We start from the raw sequence: 19,502 nt of genomic DNA, 5'->3' as shown, positions 1-19,502 counted from the left end.
CGCCGCGGAGGTCGATCTTGGTGAGATGGCGGGCACCGCGCAAACGGTCCATGATACCGTTGATCAGGGGCAGGTGGTAGCAATTCTTCACCGTGATGCTCTTCAGGCCTCGATAATCGACGCAGAGGCGGAGAGAACCGTCCTTTTTCTTCACAAATAAGACTGGCGCACCGGCAGGGGACTTTGAGGGTTTGATGAATCCTTTGGCGAGGTTTTCTTCGAGGTATTCGCAGAGTGCTTTCATTTCTGGTTTGCTGAGGCTGTAGATCGGGCCAAGAGGTGACTGCTTGTCTTCTTCCAGGTCGATAGGACAGTTGTAGGGCCGGTGCTCAGGGAGAGTGTCAACATTTTTCTTTTCGAAAACGTCGGCGAAATCTTGATATGCGGGGGGCAGGAAGTCTTTGATGTCTTTCTCGGTTGTTGGGAGGGTACTGGGGCTAGGTGAGGCCGGGAGCTCGGGTTTTGCAGGGTTGGCGTAGGCGACAGAGACCTGGTCATGCCTTGCTGCGACCCGGAAGGCTGGGGCGGAGATGAACGAGACTCGGAGCGGCGTGGGAGCCAGTTCTGGGGTGCTGGAGCGAGATACCTTGGGTACTGGGATCGACCATGTTTTGTTGATGGGGACTTCATCCTGGGGGATGCGGATCAAGGGCTCGGGAGATCTGGCGGGTGCTGGGCTCGGGGGTGCCGGGGAGCGGTGCCAATTTGCGAATTCATGGTACTGACAGTCGCAACGGGAACCGACCGAAAGGTTCTTGAAGTCAAGGTTAACGTCGTGGAGGCGGAGCCAGGGGAGACCAAGGAGGATTGGAGCGTGGGGTGATTTGGTGACATGGAAGACGAGTTCTTCAAAGTGGTTGTCAACCCACATGCCTACTGGTTGGGTGTGATGGGTGATTGGCCCAGCAGAGCTGGGTTGACCGTCAACGAGTTCGATTGTCAGTGGACGCTGATGCGGGACTAGGGCGATGCGGTGTTTGCGGGCAAAGTCTCTGTCGATGAAGCAGGACAGGGCACCATTGTCGATCATGGCTGAGGTAGGTATCGGGGCGCGGCTGGATGATACCATGATGGTAACGGGGTAGTTGAAGGGTTCGGCAGGACCCAGCGCAAGCATGGCGCGTGGGTTAATTTCGGAGTTTTCGACATGGGCGGCGGCTAGGAGGGTTGTGTTGGATTTAACGGAGTCGGGAACCAGGGGGGTGGCCTCTTCCGTTGCAGGAGCTGCAAGGTTAGGAGGCCCGGAGGAGTGTGTGTTCTCCAGTCGCTGGGGCTTTACTGCGGCTGGACCTTGGGAAAACCCTGTTCCGTGGAGGGTTCTTTGATGTCATCTTCACCAACCTGAAAGTTAACGTACAAGAGCATTTTCTGCAAATGCTTCTGCGCTACGTCAATGAAAGGATTGGCTTGAAAGAAGTCGTACTGCATCTTCAGAGAGCCGGAGTCAGCCGAGCGCAGCGCCAACAGTATTACCGGCGTGTCCGTCAATTCATAAAGTTTGCAACATTTGAAGAGTACCCAACTGAAGAGGAGTTTGACCGCCTCACACGACCTGAGCAGACTCTCCTCAATGAGTTATGGGCTCTGTTTCCTCCCCAGGATGAACCACTTGCATACAGCCTTGCGGTGAATGCAATGCCATATTTAGGTGAGTTAGTTTTTTTCCAGCCGGCCCCCCCCCTCCCCCTCCCCCCCCCCCCCCCCCCCCCCCCGCGCGGCTTCCTCTTTTGTCTAATCATGGTCCGCACCTGCCTCATCACAGGTGCCTATTGTGAGCTCTCACGCCTTTATGAGCGCCGTAGAATGCGGCTGTTTTCGGCTATCCCGCTGCGCAAATCTCGAATCCAGTCATCTGTTAGGATCGACACGATGATCTTAGGCAATCATATTCTGAGCTTGAGCCAATCTTGCATGGGGAAGTTCACCGATGAACGCAAGCGGGAGCTGTGGGGGCAGTTTCTCAATGTGAATGTAAGTTAAGTCTGTACCCTTCTGCGCTTATTTCGATTGCCCTGCTGAACGACGGGTTATAGGACAAGGTCTTCAAACATCGAAAGAAGCTTGGTCTCAAGTTCGATGGGTCAATTAGCACCGACGGGTATTCCGTTACCATCCACTTCAAGAAGCCAGGGCTCAAGTTCGCGTATCGGGCCCGGAAGCGCAGCAAGGCCCAAATGCAGGAAGAAGTCAAGCAGCAGTATTTTGAGCACCACATTGACGAATTAAGGGAGGCTCCAAACATCGTCTGCATTGATCCGGGCAAGCGTGACCTCCTGTTCTGTCGAGACATGGAGAAGGAGCGCCCATTTCGGTACGTTTCAGTTGATTACTACTGCCCTGCTGTCCCCCCCCCCCCCCCCTCCCCCCCCCCCCCCCGCCCCGCCCCAACGCTGCGGAGGTGTTTGCGGACGTTGATTTGGAAGGGGTGGTTCCCCTGTTTGCGGACACGGGCAACGAAGTTGGTCCAGACGGCGTTGACGGCTTCCGCAGCCATGTTGGCAACGAGGGCCTCGGTGGCGCTAATCATGTTGTAGCGGTTGCCACCGTCGCGGATCTGGGCGAGGAGTTCGTTGATAGAGTTGGACAAGCACGGAGCCGTCGATGGGAACGCCGCCGATGAGGGAGCGCCCGCGGTTGGTTTGCTCGTCGCCGTCGCGCATCATATCGCTCGTCGCGTGGCCCATGTTGATGACCTGCATGACGGTATTGAGGCCAACCCTGTCCTTGTCCCCGTCCCCACCATCCCCCCCCTTACCGTCCCCACCATCCGTTGCCACATTCTCACAAAACGCCACCCCGTACCAGATACACATCCAATCAACGGGCGGTAGAGACAAAGTCTCGGTTCTTTCAAAGAGACATGACAGAGCGAAAGATCAATGCCGGCGTCGCTGAGATGGAATCACATATTCCGTCGCACAAGAGCATGAAGATGGAGGCGTTCTCAGCGCTCATTGTGGATCACATACATGCAGGTATGATGTATTATGCGCTGTCTTCAAATTTAGTAATACATGGGCTGACATCCATCCATATCCCAGATCCCGCCCTGGATGAGTTTTACCAGGATGAGATTCAAGTCGCTCGCAGGTTCAAGGCGTTCTCACTGCGGCAAAAGTCTGAGAGCAAGCTCATTAAGAACATGCGACGCCAGTATGGAAAGAATTTTTTGGTCATCTTGGGTGATTGGAGCGATGCTGGGAAAACGATGCGCTTTCAGGAGTCATCGAAGATCAAGGGGTGAGTGACCATGATTGGTGGTATCTACTATGTATTCCATTATGCTAACTCATCATGGAACAGATTTTGCACACTCTTTGCGAGAAACAGCATTCCATCCTACTTGCTGGATGAGTATTGAACTTCGTCCGTGTGCCCCGACTGCCACGGCCGTGTGAAGAAAAACATCCGACAGCGGCTGTCATCTCGACCATGGCAAGCTAGAAAGGGAAGAATGGAATACGTCCATGGATTGGTGGGTTGCCCCAACCCCGAATGTATCAACCAAGACTGGACGCCATTTGAGATTCCTGGAAGACGACCACAACGACTACGGATGAAAGTGCACAATCGGGACGTCCTAAGCACCAAGAATTTTCTCTTGATTGTGCGCTCGGTGGTGCTTGGCAATGGCCACAGACCAGACGCATTCTCCCGTAACCGGTAGTCTAGAATTTTCACCCCATACTATTTTCCGTGGTGGTTATCTGCCATCCACATCATTGTACCTCTGCCTGAGGCGTCGCCGATGATGGCAACTTGTACACAAAGTTTCGCTCACACTTCACGTACAGTACATTCGATGGAGTGATTCTCTCACGGTGTTGTCTCGACATCAACACTCTCCATCACCCCCCTCTCCAACCTCACCCCCCTCCCACTTCCCACCGTCCCCACACTCTCCCCCATCCCCAGCCTCCGCCCCTCCGCGTCATAGAGCGCAAGCAAACTCTCTCTATTCCCGGTATTGTTGACGTTGGTAATCTTGAGTGCGCTGGCGATATAATCCACACACCGCCCAACCGTCCAGTCTTTATGAAAGAACATGGGTGTCGGGGTGGAGAGGGCGGGCTCGGTTGTGGATGTGATCGACAGGTATGTGCGGGATGGGACGGGGATGGATGCGTCGCCCTGTGCGGGTTTTGTCACAGCTTTAGTGGTCAGTTGTGGGGGATGTCGCCTGCGTTTGAGAATGAGGACGATTCACCTTGGCGTGCATCTTGAGCCTCATCAACTCGACAGCCGGGCTCAATTTCGTTTTCTTGCCCGATGCATCCGACGCCCCCCCTACTTTCGTCCCCCCCGTCCGCTTCGTCCCCGTCACGCCCGCCAACGCGTCGTCCTTTTCCTTCTTCACGGTCAGTTCGCGGGCGAGGACTGTGCATGCGTGTGCGGAGGGGTGTCTATGTCTGCACACGATACAACAACAAAAAGTCAGCTTCACAGTGATAGCAAAACGGGGGGGGGTGGGAATGCATACTGTAAACAAAAAGCATGGCTGCATTTCCGACATTTGACCCCCCACAACTCCCTCTTCCCACATCCATGCATCCCACATGTGATCTTCTCGGACGGTTTCGTGGGTGTGATGTGCGTGGTGCATTTTGATGATTGGTGGGCGTTCAACTGTTCGATAGATAAACATCGGGAAATAAGCAAAAAAGCACGGAGGGCGTGAAGCCAAAAATGGGATGAGTTGGCTGTTCTTACGATATCGGTGTCGGATACACCGGGGGTGGAGGACAGGATGTTTGAGCAGAGAGGGCAGACGGGGAGGTGTTTCTGTTACGCCTTTGCGGGCGGGAGCGAGGGGGCTGATGAGATTCCGCTCCAGGTCCCCTGGATCTTCCCTTCATTCATGAATAAACGCAGCACATACGTCCTTCTCGGTCCATTTGGCGCATGCATGCGACGAGGGCGTCCTATGCTCCAGACTGCCAAAAAAAAACACTCGCTGGGTTACAAACCACCCGACATGCGTCTCCCCACCAAGCAAGAGCGGAGAAAGTCGTAACCCTCGCGCCCATACGTACCAGAAGACGAACAGACAAGCGCTACATTTGAACGGAAGGAAGTCTAGAATACGAAGATTGCAGGAGGGTGTGTGTTAGGAAGAGGTCAGAGAGGGGAGGGGAGGGGAGGGGGGGGGGGAGTGTGTTACCTAGCCTGTTGCAGAGTTGAGCGGAGCACTGGAGGCCTATGGTTGATAGCTCCATTGTTGCAGATGCATATCATATGGCTGGGAGTCAGGGGGGAGTTGAGGGAGGTGCTGGAGCCAGAGAGAGAGGGCGGAGAGACGCGTCCGATGGGCGACACCCAGACAGACAGACAGACAGACAACGGCGGCCTCCCTCTTGCTCTTTCCCCTCGTTCTGTTCCCTGCCGCTTCAAACGTCACTATACAAGCGACAGGCACACGGGAAGCTACTCACAATGGGCGCAACAGAGTCAAAACTAGCCTTCCGCAAGAACGTCTTCCAGCTCTACGAACAACAAGTACCCTCTTCTCTTCTCTCCTCTCGCCCCTTCCTCACCGAGATCTCCCCTAATCTTTGTCCTTTCCTCCAGAACATCCCTCCAACCTCCCAAGAATTCTGGCACAACTTCTACACCCTCCCCGACACGGCCGAGGATGTCTTTAATCTTTTCGCCCCGAAGGATATCAGGAGGGTTAGGGATGTGGCCGGTGGGAATTTGGTGACGCTGATCGAGAAGGTGGGTTACGGCGGGAGCGGTGACAAGGGATGGGAGGTTTGCGGTGGAGAATGGGTGGATGGGGAGGGCAGGTGCAGGGCATGCTTGAGTGCGGCGGGGCCTAGGAGGGCGGAGCACACACCGGTCCAACGTCCTTGTCGCGTTGGTAATGGTGGTTGATGGATTGATGGGTTGACGACGCTTCATCCGCGTTGTATTTGCGTTGTCGAAGGATATCGTTCACCCATCGACTTATTGCAGATCCTAGACCGAATCTCCACCTTCCTCTCCCTAACAACACCCCCCACAAAAGACGACGCAAAAGAGATCCTAAACTGCATCCGGATCCTGACGCGGCTGTTACCATACATCTTTGAAGCCGAATCCGACTTTGAGGACAAGCTGTTCTGGAGCGGGGATGATCTCCTTGCGCCAAAGCTGTGCAGGGCAGTCGTGCAGTTGTTGTTTTTCAGAGGGTTCACGTTGCCGGAGGGGACGGACCCGCAGACGGGGCATGGCGTGCAATACATCATCTGGTACGAGTCTCGGACGTTTCGTCCTCCATCGCAACATACAACCGACTCACCGGTCTCCCCACTTCCCCAGGGAACAAGGCGTAGGCGCCTCCGTTTCCCCCGCTACCACCCGCACCGAAATCACCCACCGAACCGAAACCCTCCGTCTCCTCCTCACCCTCCTCTCGCGCACCATCTACATACCCACCGCTAAACTGACAACAACACAAAGCCGGTGGTCTAACGCGATCGTTACCGGGTTGGAGAAGAAAGCCACCCTGTCGTTGCTGTGCTCGTTGTTGAATACGAGTGTGAATTATGATCCGGTTGGGTGGGGGATGCTGCCTTACAATCATGTATGTTTGGGGTTTGAGCGGCTGATGTAATGTCCCCGGTCTTTCGCTAATGTGGAGTGCACGTTTGGTACTTATCCTGTTCACAGCTTATCTTTGCAAACGTCCAAGAACAGTTCGTCATGCTTTGCCTCCAAACTCTGGTAGCTTTACTCGACGCTCGGTCACCGATTCAGGATTCGGCGCCGTCAACGCCCGATGTCGGTTCTAGGTAAAGATGAGTTCGCCTTCGGAAGCTCGGAGGAAAGCATGGTTTACTGATACCTCGAATTTATAGCCGGAACACACCCGCGGAACCGGATAGACGGACATCCTTCGCGAGCGGGAGTAGCGCGGCAGCGTTTAACCCCGCCAGTGGGGATGGTGGACCCAAGGTATGTGCCCCTCTACTATGACTATGAAATGGGCCGTACGTACGTGTGTGTCCAACGTGATTCACTTTTTGCAGAGAGACGCCCTCCGCAACGACTTTGCGTTCTATGCGGGCAAATTACACCGCCCGCAGGACTTTTTGTTGATTATGACGGGGTTTTGCCGGATTTTGAAGAATCCTTTGGAGGTATGTCCCGTGGCAGATGCATCCCGTAATGGGTGGTCACTAATAGGTGATATGGGATTGTATGTGGCAGTCGGCAAACACATACCTCCCCGGCTCGACGAAACGCGTGAACCTGCAGGCCGAGGTGCTGATGCTGTTTTGGAAGTTGATGGAGAGCAATCCGGTACGTACGGCATCTTCATTCGAGATGGGAGTCATCGCATGCTCAAGTTGTGGTGTGGTTGCCCCCTCGGCGTACAGAAATTCCAACATCAGGCGATGGAAACGGATAAGATTCTGATCGTGCTCGCTTCTATACTCTACCTTGCTGTTGAGGCCCGGAACGACCCATGTAACGTATCCTCCACCCCACCGCCTCCCCCACCACACCATCACTCACAGCATCTTCCCTTCCCCACCTAACAGCACAAGTAGGCTTCCTCCGCATGTGCAGCTTCCTCCTCCACATGCTCTCCCAAGACCGCAACTTCAGCGTGCAGCTCAACGGGCCCTTCGACCATGCCGCGGTCGGGGCTGCCGCGAAAGCGGTGCCGAATTTCACGACGGGGACTTGGGCTGATTTCTTGTTCTTGGTAAGTCCCACTATCCCAACTCATCAAACCACTGCTACATCTCCATCTCACCCCATCCATTCTACCCAACCCCAGGCCGTCCACACCCTCTGCACCTCCACCACGCGCCCCCCCACCTCCATCCCCCTACACGAACCCCTCCTCACTGCCCTCGCCAACGTCTCCCCTTACGTCAAAACGCTATCAGTGACGACCGCCAACAAGTTGTTGTCATTGTACTCGGCGTTTGCGAGCCCGGCGTTCATGCTCGCGAATGAGTATAACCATAAGAATGTGTTTTATGTGTTGGAGGTGTTTAATAATCTTGTGCAGTATCAGGTTACTGGTGGGTACACAAATACGTTGTCATTATGTTTATTCCACAATGGAGGGTCTGCATCATGCTAACGACGATTTCATGTTCTAGGAAACACACCACTATTGTACGCCTTGGTCCGCTACAAACAGAAATTCTACGCCCTCCACGACCTCACTTTCGAGCACGCCAACGCGGAACTGCAACGGATCCGTGCGTTGAGGGCTCAGAAATTACAGCAGGCTGGGATCTCAACTCCCTCGACCACCACCACACCCACTGCTGCTACGAGTAACACGAATGGAGACACGACACCACCGGGGGAGACGTCGCTGCCGACGTCAAGACGGGAGAGCGAGGTGGATCATTCTGAGGATGTGGGGGAGGTGATACCCCCGCAGGAGGGGTTGTCGGAGAAGGGGAAGGGGAAGTTACCCGCGCACGTGGATTCGGAGGAGGGTGGGAAGAATGATGGGGACAGGGTAGACGGCGCGAAAGCAGACGGGAAGGCTATGGTGGATGAACGCGGGAAATTCGTGCCGACGCAGGAATGGGTACGTCCATCGATTCCCCCCCCCCCCCCCCCCCCCTCCCCCTCCGCCATCCTCTCCCCCACCGCCAAACTAACTGTCATTTCTCACTTGGGTGATGTTTAGTTCGCCTACTGGCACGCCCACCTCCCCCTGCACACGCTCCTAACCCTCCTCTCATCCCTCGCCCCCACCATCGAGCAGCTCTGCGTCGAGCAGGGGATCAACGACGACCGGAAAGTGCTCGAGTATTTGAATAGCGGGACGTTGGTGGGCGTGTTGCCGGTGCCGCATCCGATCTTTGTGAGGAGGTTTGTCGGGGGCGTTGGGGTGAGGGTTTGGTTTGTTGGGTGGTTTTGGGTACGTGTTTGTTTTTATATGTTCGGTCGTTGTGGGGAGGTTCCGAGATGTGGATTCTGACATTCTTGTATTTCGTCCCCTTTAGGGATGCGTGTATATGAAGAGCAATGCGATGGGCGCTGGGGAGGCGGCGAAGCTGTGTCCGCCGATATGGACTGGTAAGTCTCTGCGTCTGTCCTGTCCGTCGATTCCCACGCATTGCTGATGCGCTTTTTTCACCGAACTCTAGGGACGCATATCCGGCTTTTTACTGTGAGGATACATCCGTAGGGATGTGTATATATCGCTCCAGAGGGGCTCGTACAGGCGGCTCCCTTCCTTTTGTGTACATCTGCCTCTTTTTGTTGGTGGTTCTGCATCGCTGTTGAATGAATGAATTCCGCTTCCACCCTGCCCCCAAAACTTGCTATCCAAAACTATCATCCCCTACCCACCGTCGTCGACCCCCTCGCCGACCCCCCCGCACTCCTCACCGGACTCCTAATCCCCACGCCGATCCCCACCCCCCTCTCCACCCCCGCCATCGTATCCACCGTCACACTCTTCAAAACCCCACACGTCCGCCCCGCCCTCTTCTCCAACTCCTCCACGGACGCCCTCACCCTCTCCAATGCCATCCGCGTGCGATCCACCGCCGTGTCCCCCTTCTCCACCCACGTCTTGACGCATTTGCCGAGCATCTCGGCGGTGCCTTGGAGCGGGTGGGTCAACGCACTGGCGTACGAGGCGTGCGTGGAGAGGGCCAGCGGGTGGAGCGTGGGTTTGATGTGGTGGAGGAATTCGGTATGTGTTGCCGTCGCACTTGCTGTTGCTGTTGATGACGTCGGCGTGGCGATGGGGCTGGTCGTGCTGCTCAACGGCGTGATGATCATGCTACCCCCCGGGGAAATGCTCCCGGTCGGGGATGGGACCGCGCTCCCGGCGGCATGATCCCTCGCCATTCCCCCGCCACCGCTGAGGGCGGGGAATGGGTTCAGCGCGTTGAATGTGTGGATTGCGGCGTTGGCGGTTGATGCGAAGATGGGGGGGGAGGAGGAGAGGTAGGAGAGGGTTTGGGATGTGAAGGATTGGGCGGGGTGGGGTTGGGTGGAGGAGATGGGGGAGGGGATTGGGCGGGCGGGGGAGCGGCCGGAGGTGTGAGGGATGGAGGAGGTGCGGGGTGGGGTCGAGGAGAGCGGGGTTGGGGTGCGGGGTTGGGACATTTTGTTGCGCGGGTGTGGTCGGATAGACGAGAGAGAGATGTACTGTATGGACGGGGGTGGGTTGGCGGACGTGCGAGCGGACGAGGATGGTCTGCGATGAGGAACGGTGGAAGAGGGATGGAAAGGGACGACGAGGAGACGGCACGAATGACGGCTTCTCAACCGCGCCGCCCGGCGTCCCCGTCCAACTCCGCTCGACTCGGACGGACGAGCAACGACCCCCCCTCACATCACCCTCACACCAAAAAGGAAAAAGGATTTATGTTACAAGCATGCCGTCCAGTCCCAAAGTCCGTTTTGTGTACACTCTATTGTCAGGTTTTACAAATGTCAAAACAAAGTCTGGTTTCTATGTTAACTGTCCGCTCCAATGTCGCCGGGCGTAGTCCAGTAATTGGGCCCGTCGGGTGTCCTGCTATAACCATGACCATGGAGGTAGCTGGCACCGACCGCAGAGACCGTTGTCCTAGTACTTCGGCCATCTTTCGCTTCTCTTCGGCCGTCGATGTAGCGAGGCGCGTTCGCCCTTTGCAACATTGTTCGACGAGTTTCCCCTCGGCTTCGCACCACTTCGCGGGAGGACATTGACCTCCATCGTCTCGCGAAAGCGCAGGGCGAACAACTCAAAGAGTGCCGTAGTCGGTGGGCTGTGTGGCATGCCGAGCGTCCAGTCTCTAACGCTAACGGATCTCGCCCGTTGTGGCAGGGAACGCCTTGATGGCCTCGAAATCGGCGCGCACGGCGTTTAGCTTGCAGATTGACGTAGATCTGTCGTAGGCGTATTGCCGCAGTCCTCGCACCACACATCGCAAGACACGAGGTCCGTTTTTTGTGGCTTTGCTGCGTCTTCATGCGAGTTTCGAGTTCTTGCGTGCGTTGGCGGAATCCGACGAAACGCTTCTTGCGCCAGCGCTGCCTGGCACATGGCCGCGCTGAATTTGTGTCTTCTATGACTTGCGTTCTGCGTGACGAGGTTCTTCCCCGTCTTTCCCACCTCAACCCAACTCCCGTCCGAATCTGGACTCTTCGCATCCCCACTCCCGTCTTCTTTCTGTAACGACACCAGTTCCTCATGTAACCCGTCTATGATAAATCCAAGAACTCCTCAGCATCTTCTTGCCGACCCTACATTCGGCAACATGGACGAGAATCGATATGCACGATGGCGACCTGCACTCGCCGGCGGCTTTGCTCATCCGGGTAGCCCTGTGGACTGTCGCAGCACCCCACTGATTGACCGACGGCCATGTCCCCAACAATGGGATTCGAGCCCGTTTGCGATAGGCGTATCCAGTGTCCGGCAATGTCATCGGTAGACTGTAGTTGAGTTTGGAGGACATGCCGTGTAGTCAGAGCTTTCATCCAACTTGAGACCGAAGAAGGCCGCCACTCCTGAGCAGCTCGATGTCGTCTCCATATTCCTCTGCTTCTCGCCCATAGTCCTCTCCATCTCGTCCATTTTCCTCTTCATCTCGTCCATCTTCCTTTGCGACTCGTCCATCTTCCTTTCGTATGGGCAAGGAACTTCTTTTCCTTGTCATGATCGGACGCAGCTTTTTGCAGTAGATGAAGTGTTGGGTCCGACATCAATGAGTTTGAATCCTAAGATGTGGTCCAGCTTCCGGAGAGAGGTGCCCCTGCGATTGATTTGCAAGAAGCTCCACAAACTCTGGCGCGGTGCGTCGAACGACCTCTGTGCCAGTCTCGGTCGGCAGAAGACCCACCGGTTGCCGGTCTTTCAAGTCGAACGATACCATATACCCTTGTTGCGGGTACCGTTGGAAGGCATACATGTTCGAGAAGTCGGGGGTGTCGTATTGCGGCATGCGAAACATCGGTCTTGAGGGGACCGCATGGACGTGGGGGCCGTTTGCGGGACCCCCGGAGGCATGGAAATGCCAAAGGCATTCCTTGGTTCCGCGGGTTCCTTCCTTGATATCCGGGCATCGGGGGTGGCCTCATAGCATTCCCGTGCTGAGGTTGCACGTTGCGCGCGTACGGCCAATGATGGTGACGTGAAGGAAGATTAGTGGGTCACATTGTTCGGCACAACCTTATTTCCACAGCAAAAAGAAAACGCCGATCAGCCGTCTACTCTGGCAGCGTAAAAGATGAGAAGAACTAGTCTCCATACCTTCGCATTGGTCGCATGATAGCCCATGCGGTTCAATCCGTGGATTGCTGCTCGCTCGAGATGGTGCTCTTGTAAAGAAGGAAATTGAACCGCTTGCAAATGTTTGTATTCGGCCCCCACATTACTCGCCGCCACCGCCTCCTTCACCGCCACCGCCGGCGCCCCCTTTCCCCCGCATCGCTCGTGCTCGCTTGTCATTGGCGCGGCGGCGCGTGGTGTGGCGAGGAGCGCTGTTGCTCTTTCTCGTCGGTGCGTGAGGCGGTGGTGCCGGAGTCGTTTTGCTAGCATCGCTACTCACTCTTTGGAACGGATGCTACGAACAATCTGTTCGCCAAGTTGAAGCCGCTCGGACATGATGAGGGGCTTCTGGCTGCGACTTCACTCTTGCCGTTGGTTTGCGCGTTCGAGACTAAAAGAGCAGGCCTCCGCGGACAAGAAGAAACCCCAGAAGCCGTTCGACTTGTACGATTTTTCCATGGACATATGTGATGCTCGTGCAGACTTCAGCGACGAGGGATTTGCTCGGGAGATCAGGGTAGTTATCATGGTCGGACAGCTTTTTGAGTCGGGTTCTTTCCTCAGGGATGCTTGGCTGGTTGGGATCGAAATGATATCGTCGGCTTCATACTGGAAATCTGCGTCGGTGGTGATCACATGCGCGAGCCAGTCGGCCTCTAGCTCTAGCGCAGCCAACCCATTTCCTGTCCTGCTGTCCTGCTGCCTGACCAGGTGGCGGCATAAACGGGCCCGAATCCCCTGGTGCCCAATCGTCCGAGAGCCAGCGAGTTGAAGCCGCAATGATGTTCGAGTTTGTGATTGCCAAATTATGTCGCCGAACTAGATACTGAGCGAGAGCAGGCCGTCTCGTTCCCCCACACAGCGTGGTCGCTTTCTTCTCCCTCTGACGAGGTGATGTTGTGCGTGCCGTCGAAGCCAATCTGGTCGCTACCGGTCCGTTCTGGTCTTGGGAGGGCGTTGTTGCTGCTGGGTTTGTGCTGGCTGCTGCTGTGCGGTAGGAGCCGGATGATGCTGAGGGTTCGGTGCCGGGACCGAAGCCTTCTTGGCAGCACCGGAGGATGCACGTTGTGCCCGAGTGGTTGTAGTCGTCATGGTGTCGGTGGCAGTGTCCGTAACACCCGAAATGGGAGGTGAAACTCATGACGGAACCCCAGGTGAGGACAGGATACGTGACGATCCTGTGCGGGCTTGTTGTAAAAGGGGGGGCGGTGGTGGGACCGTAATCGGCGTAATATGCTCCAGAAATGTGATTGAGCTCGCGACCCCAAAGCGCTGCCGATATTGCCGACGCGGCTTTCGAGTACAAGCCGTTCTGCCGCATCGAGACAGGCAAATCGGAAACGGCCACGGTCGGGCGGCGGCAGTCGGTGCAAGAATGGCTGGTCTGGTGGATGTCATGTTGGAGGAACTGATTGCGATGATTGATGTGGTTCGACCGTGCATCCCCTTGATCGCTTGTTTGTGCAGCCTTGATCGACTTGATGCAGATACTCTCCGATTGCGTAGGCGGTGGTAGCGAGGACATCCTGCCCGACTTTATTTGTCTCCGGCTTCAATTAACCCATGTTGGTCGTTCCATCGGTGTCATGGTGAATCTGTAAGTTTGGGCTCCACAGAGCCAAAAAAAAAAAGTCCTCAACGATAGATGGGCCGACGATTCCGTCTATTGTCATTGTCGAAAGATTCTTGAAATATGGGATAGACTTCCAAAGGGTCGTGTGTTTCTCATAGCTGAAGTCTTTGCTCGGCTCCATGAAGGGTCAGATGCCTGACTTCGACGGACGTTTCTTTGTTCAGTGCGTGGCGGACCGGCGTCATAGTAGCTCTTTGGAATAGTAGTGAACATGTTGCCCATCGGAGGTCCTTCGATACCTTCGACATTTGCTCTGCAGCGCGCGGCGCATATACGGACACGAGGCGCCACACATCCGCTGGCACTCTAGCGATGATTATGGCAGGGCCGCGCTGCTCCCCGACAGCCGTCGCAAGCTCGACAACAAGTGATGTTCGGGCAGGGGCGGCGGGCTTGCGCTGAGATGGCATTTGCATTAGATCTCGCTTTGGGCTGAGGGGGTCCAAGAAGTTGTCGACGACGCCACCCACCACACCGGTGTCGGCCGAGGAGATTTGGTCTTGTCTTTCCGATGTACGGGTTCATGTCGTCCTGCGAAACGCAGCGAGTCGCACTGTATGTGGACACGGAAAGTTCGGATCGTCCCAGGCACGCTACGCTGACCAACCCGAAAGGCACCTTGAAGCGAGCTAGATTTGAGATGACAGTGGTGGCAGCTTCTAGGTCTTCAGCCTCTCGCTGCAACTCCGAATCGTTCAGCTTGGCGGTGAGATCACATCGTGCTGCGATTCCGACCACTCTGTTCGTCAAAATCGCTCATTTCGGATTGTATCTCCTTCATCTCCGCATGTAGGGCCTTGGTAGCCTCAAAGTCGGCTTGAACGGCATGCGACACGGACACATGGCTAGCTGTTGTGGCGATTGGAGAGGAACATCGCGAATACGTTCGCTGCGTACTTCCGCCGAACACGCTTCTCCTGTCCTCCTCTCCGTCGATGACGGCGACGTTTCGCGGACCCGATAAAGTCGTGCGCCGTTGGGATTTTGCGTTGCTGTGTCGCGGCGGGGAGATGGTGCCGAACGCGAACATACTGCCAATCTTATACGCGAGCTCAGGGCGTTCGAACAGTGGAGCTCCACGGACGGCAACTGCCACTTGGCAACCAACTGTTGCAGCTTGCGGACTTCGGCATGGAGCGCTTCCTCTCTTGCGCGGCTTGCCTCCTCTCTTGCGCAGAGTGCCTCGTTTTCTGCGCGGAGTGGCTCGTCTCCGAGGATAGCGTCGAGTTCTTCCAATGGCGGAAGGGCGCGCAGCTTACGGTAAACCTTGATGCCCGTGCGGTCTATCAACGCGATTATCATGCGTCGTAGCTTTCTTTCCTTATAGGCGACCTTCGCCTGAGGAGGAACAGATTCTAGAAGCAGCGACCTTCCAGCTTGGTCCCACTTCCTTGTCAGACTACGACGGGACGTGAGACTCTTTACGCACCCCAGCGTCGGTATAAAAAGTAGTGATCCTATTGGGCGTGCTGGTGAGTGTAGTAGGGTGTCCTACGAGGGACAGCGAGTCGGCAGTGGATAGCAGTTGCTTGATGGATGATGGATGGCGGCGCCGACATGGTTCTGCGAACAGCAGCTTGCGGAACTAAGCTGCGGCACCAAGTTCGTGCCGCTATCGTGAGGGGACTTGATTGGACAGCGGTTGTTGCCGGTACCGAGGGGGTTCCGGTTCCCCAAGGGGCGGAAGCATCTGACAGCCTTGGGGAGTGGATTGCGGTGTGGGCGTCTATCCGCTCGGGGTCGACGCGGCACACGCATCGCCCGCAAATCTTCTCTAAGCACTCTCCGGGTGCAATCCTTGTAGATCGCTGAGTACTAGTTGCAACACGATTCAGTCATTAGTGCGGCTGGAAATAATTGATTGACTCACTCACCTGGAGGTTCAAGGTCCATCCATGCTAGATCCATGCTAGATCCATCTCCCATGAAGATTTCTGAAAACGTACCTTGCTTAGTGTGTGGAGCTTCTAGCGACAAGGTGTTCACATACTTACATAAAAATATTAAGGGACCATCAAATATGCCCACCGTGATGTGCCAAAAACGGACGCCACAAGGCAACCACTCGCAGGCAAAACTCAACGCCCGCATGTCTTCTTGAAGCACTCTCAGGGTGCAATCCTTGTAGATTGCCATGTACTAGTTGCAACACGATTCGGTCATTAGTGCGGTAGTGCGGGTGGAAATATTCATTGACTGACTCACTTGGAGATTTAATGTCCATCCTCGTCTTTGCAAAAGCCGGCGCACTCGGCGGTAAAACGTCGCTATATAAAGAAGTTATACAGTATGTGTAAAGGAATTCAACTGGCTGCGAGATGTGTGGCTTGATGGTCGTGTCGCAGGTGAGACATTTCCGCCCTATCGCCAGCCGGTATTGTCCGTTGAAGTTCGTCTCAAGGTTCAAGAAAGTTCCAGGAGGACATTTGACGTGTATAGGCTGGCGTCAATGGGAGGAGCCCTACTGCCTGAAAGGGCTATCGCCGAGACACTGCGAAAGCGATATCTGGCCGTTTTCCGATCATGAGGTAATACATCAGCGACCCGATCATCGACTGGTACGTCGAGGCGTCAGGCGCCTTCTCGTCTTCCTTGATAGCTTCTAGGTTCACGTTCGGGTCTAGCGGGGAATCGGATCTGAGTGCCGTCTTCCGAGGTGATCTCGAAGAACACTTTCGTTCCGGCCTGCAACAGCAAGTCCGGCTTGGATGCTCGCTCAAACGACAAGTCGTCTCCGCAGGGGTCGGAGCAAGCCGGCGTACACAGACTGCCTACAATCCTCGCACCACACATTACATGACTGCAGATCCATGGCTGGATGGGGTGATGAGGATAGCGGATTGGAAGATTAGTGGCCTTCATCATGGACCGCCGGCACTGGCACCACGGTAGAGAAAAACTCACCAAACGGATGCTTGTTGTCTGCTAAGTGTGCTGGGCATATGGGCTTACTTGCAGCCGGTGGAACGCAGCTCAGGCAGACATGCGAAATCAGCCTTCCGACAGCTCAGGGCCTTTCGGTCCTCCAGGCGGATCCCGTCCGCGCGGTGTTAAAAGACCGGCACGACTTGTATGTCCATAGGGGAGTCGTCTAGGAAGTCTGGCGATTGGCTTGTCGCTCACGGCCTTGTCCTTGTTCCTGCGAAGGAAAGAAGAGGTAGGCGGCGAGGGAGTCATGCCCTTCGGCGACGAGGAGCGAAGAGGAGCCGGTTTTGTCGGTGCGACCCATCGCCGGAAATCGCTCGGTCGTAGCAACAGCCTTTGCGATTCCGTTGAGCTCTGCTGTGACCCAGGACATCTCCTAGGCAAGGGATGCTGCTGAGGTGGGGAAGCAAGTCGTTACCGGGAGCCACAGCGCGTTTGTGTATGGTAGTTTTCATGAGTTGTACAGGGGCGGCGCATTCCTTGATCCCCCTGTGTGCCGAGGTCGAGGGACCTGTGGCTGTGCGGGTCGTGCAGCTTGCTTTCTTGGGGTCGCCGTCGCCGAGTCGCCGACGCTCGCCGTGCCCATGTTGGCCTGATCGTCATGTCCCTCTTGGTGGAGTTTTTGAGATCGATAGAGCCAAGCCGCCTTGACTGCTGGTCGGTCGAAGTACGGCGAGACAGCAAAGACAAGCATAAGAGAACCAACAATTTCTCATGCGATGGTCGGTGACTTGATTTGTCCATGTCAGAAGCGGAAGAGGGACCGGGAGAAGTCGAACTGCGTCTCGGTGACGACACCACCAGGCATTTGTCGTTAGCTTGCGAAAGGCCGAGAGCGTGGTGCCATCGAAAACAAAAAGTCTATAACCATCGCATCAAAAACATTCCCGGAATTTCCGCTGCAGTCCCTTTCACAAACCGAATGGGTCCTACACTTTTACCGAAGTCAATGAACAAGTGATCGTTCGGATAATCGGCTTGTAAGGCGCCGTGGAGACCGGTATCGACATGTTGCAAGACGACGCCGGCCTGTTGAAGAGTGTGTCGAAGAACGGAGCTGGATCCTCTGCAGTCATATGCCCCTGGCTGTTGATCGAAGTACGTATCATCTTTGGTGACGACGGCCAGGTAGTAGTCGTTTGGAGAAGCGTGCGAAAGACCGATGAAGGTATGAATTGCGTTGTTGAGGCCCTTTCCGGACATGCGTAGTGAAGAGCGCAGCCGGGTAACGGGTAGGGGGGGCAGGGGAAGCCACTTTGTTCGTGGAGTGGGATGCTTCGGCTTCCGACCGACCGAGTCGATGCCGCGGACGACGGACGCCGTGGGTTAATCTGCACGCTTGGAAGTGGCGGATAGCGGTGAAGATGGACAGCGTGGAAGTGTGTAGGCACGGTCCAGGCCATTGATAAGTCATTGTCAGATGTGTTTCTTTTCTGATGCTTCCCCGTCTGCATCGTCCTCACATGCGGCGAAGGAACAGGCAATGTACTGGTGTTGCGCATGTTGCCATCCATCGGCCAGACGACGGGTTGCCTTGGTGTGGAAACGGCGGCCTTCTGTCGCTCCGGGCTTGAGAGCCATGGATACCGTTCTTTTGCGCCTTTGACTGAGTTCCGCGCAAGTTCCTCCCGGAACTGCCTTGCGATGAGCTCGTCTGTCGCAATGATTCAGTAAGTTTCCCGTCGCGGGCCAACATCGCAGTTGTTGCTTGGACCCTCCGAGCGGCGGTAGATGTCTTCCCGAGTTGATCCTAACCCGAGCTGATCCTCCAGGCTGTGGTGGGGGAGGCGTGGAATCCGTCGACAGTTGGCCGGACCAGGAACAGCGACGAGGAGTACCGCAGCGATGAACGATGCGCACAAGCGTCAACGACAACGGTAGATGAAAACGGGACGTGAGGATTCTCGCCGAAAATGATGGGCACATCGCTGCTTTTATCAAGTCAACGCTGGCCCAACACGTTCCCCGAGGCGCCTCACGGCTCGTTTTCACTCAGCCCAGCGTAAACACCGCTGATGACGTGATGAACATTTCCATGAGCGGACTGTCAAAAGTTGTCAAAAATGGAGGGTGAGGGTCGGAAGGGGAAGCAGCCAATTGCAGTATTTGCGTGGACCACTGCATTATCTTGTCGAGCAACAATATTGCGATCGCTGGTTGGCTTTCTGACACCGATGGTCGAGAGTGGGGAAGTGATCTGGCGTTCGGAGAGGCGCGGGTGGGTGGATGAGTGGGGAGGCGACCTTCGTCTCTTCGCTCTCGCCCCGTATGAAACACACATCCATCTGCACTTCGCCCTGCCCCTGCATGAAACCACATCCATCTGCACTTCAAGGTCCTTCGGTTGTCCGCATCGGCAAAAACCCTTGCATACGGACTAAACGAACCGGAGTTGTCGGTCTGCTTCCTTCTTATACCACGAATTTTTCAGTTGGGAAAAGTATCATTAGATCCGTAGATCCAAATTTCTTGTCTTGGGCCTTTTAGAATGCACTCCTACGAATGTACGACTGGGATGATTCGGAGAAGGACTGTCTTATGAAGTCTTCGAATAGGAGAGGGGGTTAGGTCTTGGGAAATGAACGAGATTTGGACGTAACCAGGGACAAATGCAAGGCGCGGACATCGTGATGTCATGCAAAAGTACACATGGAGGCAGCACGCAGTCTGGGAGACCAGGTTGAATGATGCATCCGTCCAAGTGCCCGTCCA

The 19,502-nt window shown here is 55.6% G+C and overlaps 6 protein-coding genes across 6 annotated transcripts; 3 read left to right on the top strand and 3 right to left on the bottom strand.

Moving 5' to 3' along the window:
* Nucleotides 1-1,737: 1,737 nt before the first annotated feature.
* Nucleotides 1,738-3,361, top strand: EV422DRAFT_606826 (uncharacterized protein; the record flags this gene model as incomplete). The annotated part of the gene is made up of 5 exons (XM_053073805.1): nucleotides 1,738-1,971; nucleotides 2,034-2,311; nucleotides 2,806-2,975; nucleotides 3,042-3,240; nucleotides 3,304-3,361. The coding sequence occupies 5 exons, from the start codon at nucleotides 1,738-1,740 to the stop codon at nucleotides 3,359-3,361; spliced, it is 939 nt and encodes a 312-aa protein (XP_052922063.1).
* Nucleotides 3,362-3,667, top strand: EV422DRAFT_500544 (uncharacterized protein; the record flags this gene model as incomplete). Its single annotated transcript, XM_053068143.1, has 1 exon — nucleotides 3,362-3,667. A coding segment is annotated over one exon (306 nt), but the record flags the coding sequence as incomplete, so codon positions are not given.
* EV422DRAFT_264373 (uncharacterized protein) lies at nucleotides 3,599-5,298 on the bottom strand. The gene is made up of 7 exons (XM_053065821.1): nucleotides 5,162-5,298; nucleotides 5,034-5,076; nucleotides 4,880-4,934; nucleotides 4,711-4,782; nucleotides 4,481-4,626; nucleotides 4,208-4,409; nucleotides 3,599-4,131 (listed from the first exon to the last, which is right to left on the bottom strand). The coding sequence occupies exons 1-7, from the start codon at nucleotides 5,214-5,216 to the stop codon at nucleotides 3,817-3,819; spliced, it is 888 nt and encodes a 295-aa protein (XP_052922061.1). The 5' UTR covers nucleotides 5,217-5,298; the 3' UTR covers nucleotides 3,599-3,816.
* EV422DRAFT_622963 (high-temperature-induced dauer-formation protein-domain-containing protein) lies at nucleotides 5,248-9,369 on the top strand. The gene is made up of 14 exons (XM_053074196.1): nucleotides 5,248-5,715; nucleotides 5,956-6,230; nucleotides 6,301-6,565; nucleotides 6,652-6,773; nucleotides 6,840-6,936; nucleotides 7,011-7,121; nucleotides 7,192-7,284; nucleotides 7,362-7,452; nucleotides 7,527-7,693; nucleotides 7,769-8,018; nucleotides 8,100-8,542; nucleotides 8,645-8,878; nucleotides 8,964-9,036; nucleotides 9,108-9,369. Exons 1-14 carry the CDS (start codon nucleotides 5,434-5,436, stop codon nucleotides 9,146-9,148), a joined length of 2,544 nt encoding a protein of 847 aa, XP_052922060.1. The 5' UTR covers nucleotides 5,248-5,433; the 3' UTR covers nucleotides 9,149-9,369.
* EV422DRAFT_571176 (uncharacterized protein) lies at nucleotides 9,298-10,080 on the bottom strand (the record flags this gene model as incomplete). Its single annotated transcript, XM_053072964.1, has 1 exon — nucleotides 9,298-10,080. One exon carries the CDS (start codon nucleotides 10,078-10,080, stop codon nucleotides 9,298-9,300), a length of 783 nt encoding a protein of 260 aa, XP_052922059.1.
* A 354-nt stretch (nucleotides 10,081-10,434) lies between these two features.
* On the bottom strand, nucleotides 10,435-17,993 carry EV422DRAFT_581029 (uncharacterized protein; the record flags this gene model as incomplete). The annotated part of the gene is made up of 24 exons (XM_053073359.1): nucleotides 10,435-10,992; nucleotides 11,075-11,163; nucleotides 11,210-11,397; nucleotides 11,455-11,633; nucleotides 11,805-12,011; nucleotides 12,215-12,456; nucleotides 12,513-12,538; nucleotides 12,597-12,935; nucleotides 12,958-13,758; nucleotides 14,016-14,297; nucleotides 14,336-14,418; nucleotides 14,469-14,604; nucleotides 14,763-14,857; nucleotides 14,898-15,264; nucleotides 15,295-15,356; nucleotides 15,521-15,680; nucleotides 15,736-15,763; nucleotides 15,812-15,829; nucleotides 15,860-16,004; nucleotides 16,071-16,132; nucleotides 16,989-17,166; nucleotides 17,302-17,441; nucleotides 17,497-17,651; nucleotides 17,710-17,993. The coding sequence occupies 24 exons, from the start codon at nucleotides 17,991-17,993 to the stop codon at nucleotides 10,435-10,437; spliced, it is 4,824 nt and encodes a 1,607-aa protein (XP_052922058.1).
* Nucleotides 17,994-19,502: the final 1,509 nt, after the last annotated feature.

This window comes from Fimicolochytrium jonesii (assembly GCF_025526975.1).
Source record: "Fimicolochytrium jonesii strain JEL569 chromosome Unknown EV422scaffold_31, whole genome shotgun sequence".
Classification (NCBI taxonomy): domain Eukaryota; kingdom Fungi; phylum Chytridiomycota; class Chytridiomycetes; order Spizellomycetales; family Powellomycetaceae; genus Fimicolochytrium; species Fimicolochytrium jonesii.
The sequence above is the reverse complement of the archived record's forward strand: the minus strand, read 5'-3'. Positions and strand labels throughout refer to the sequence as shown.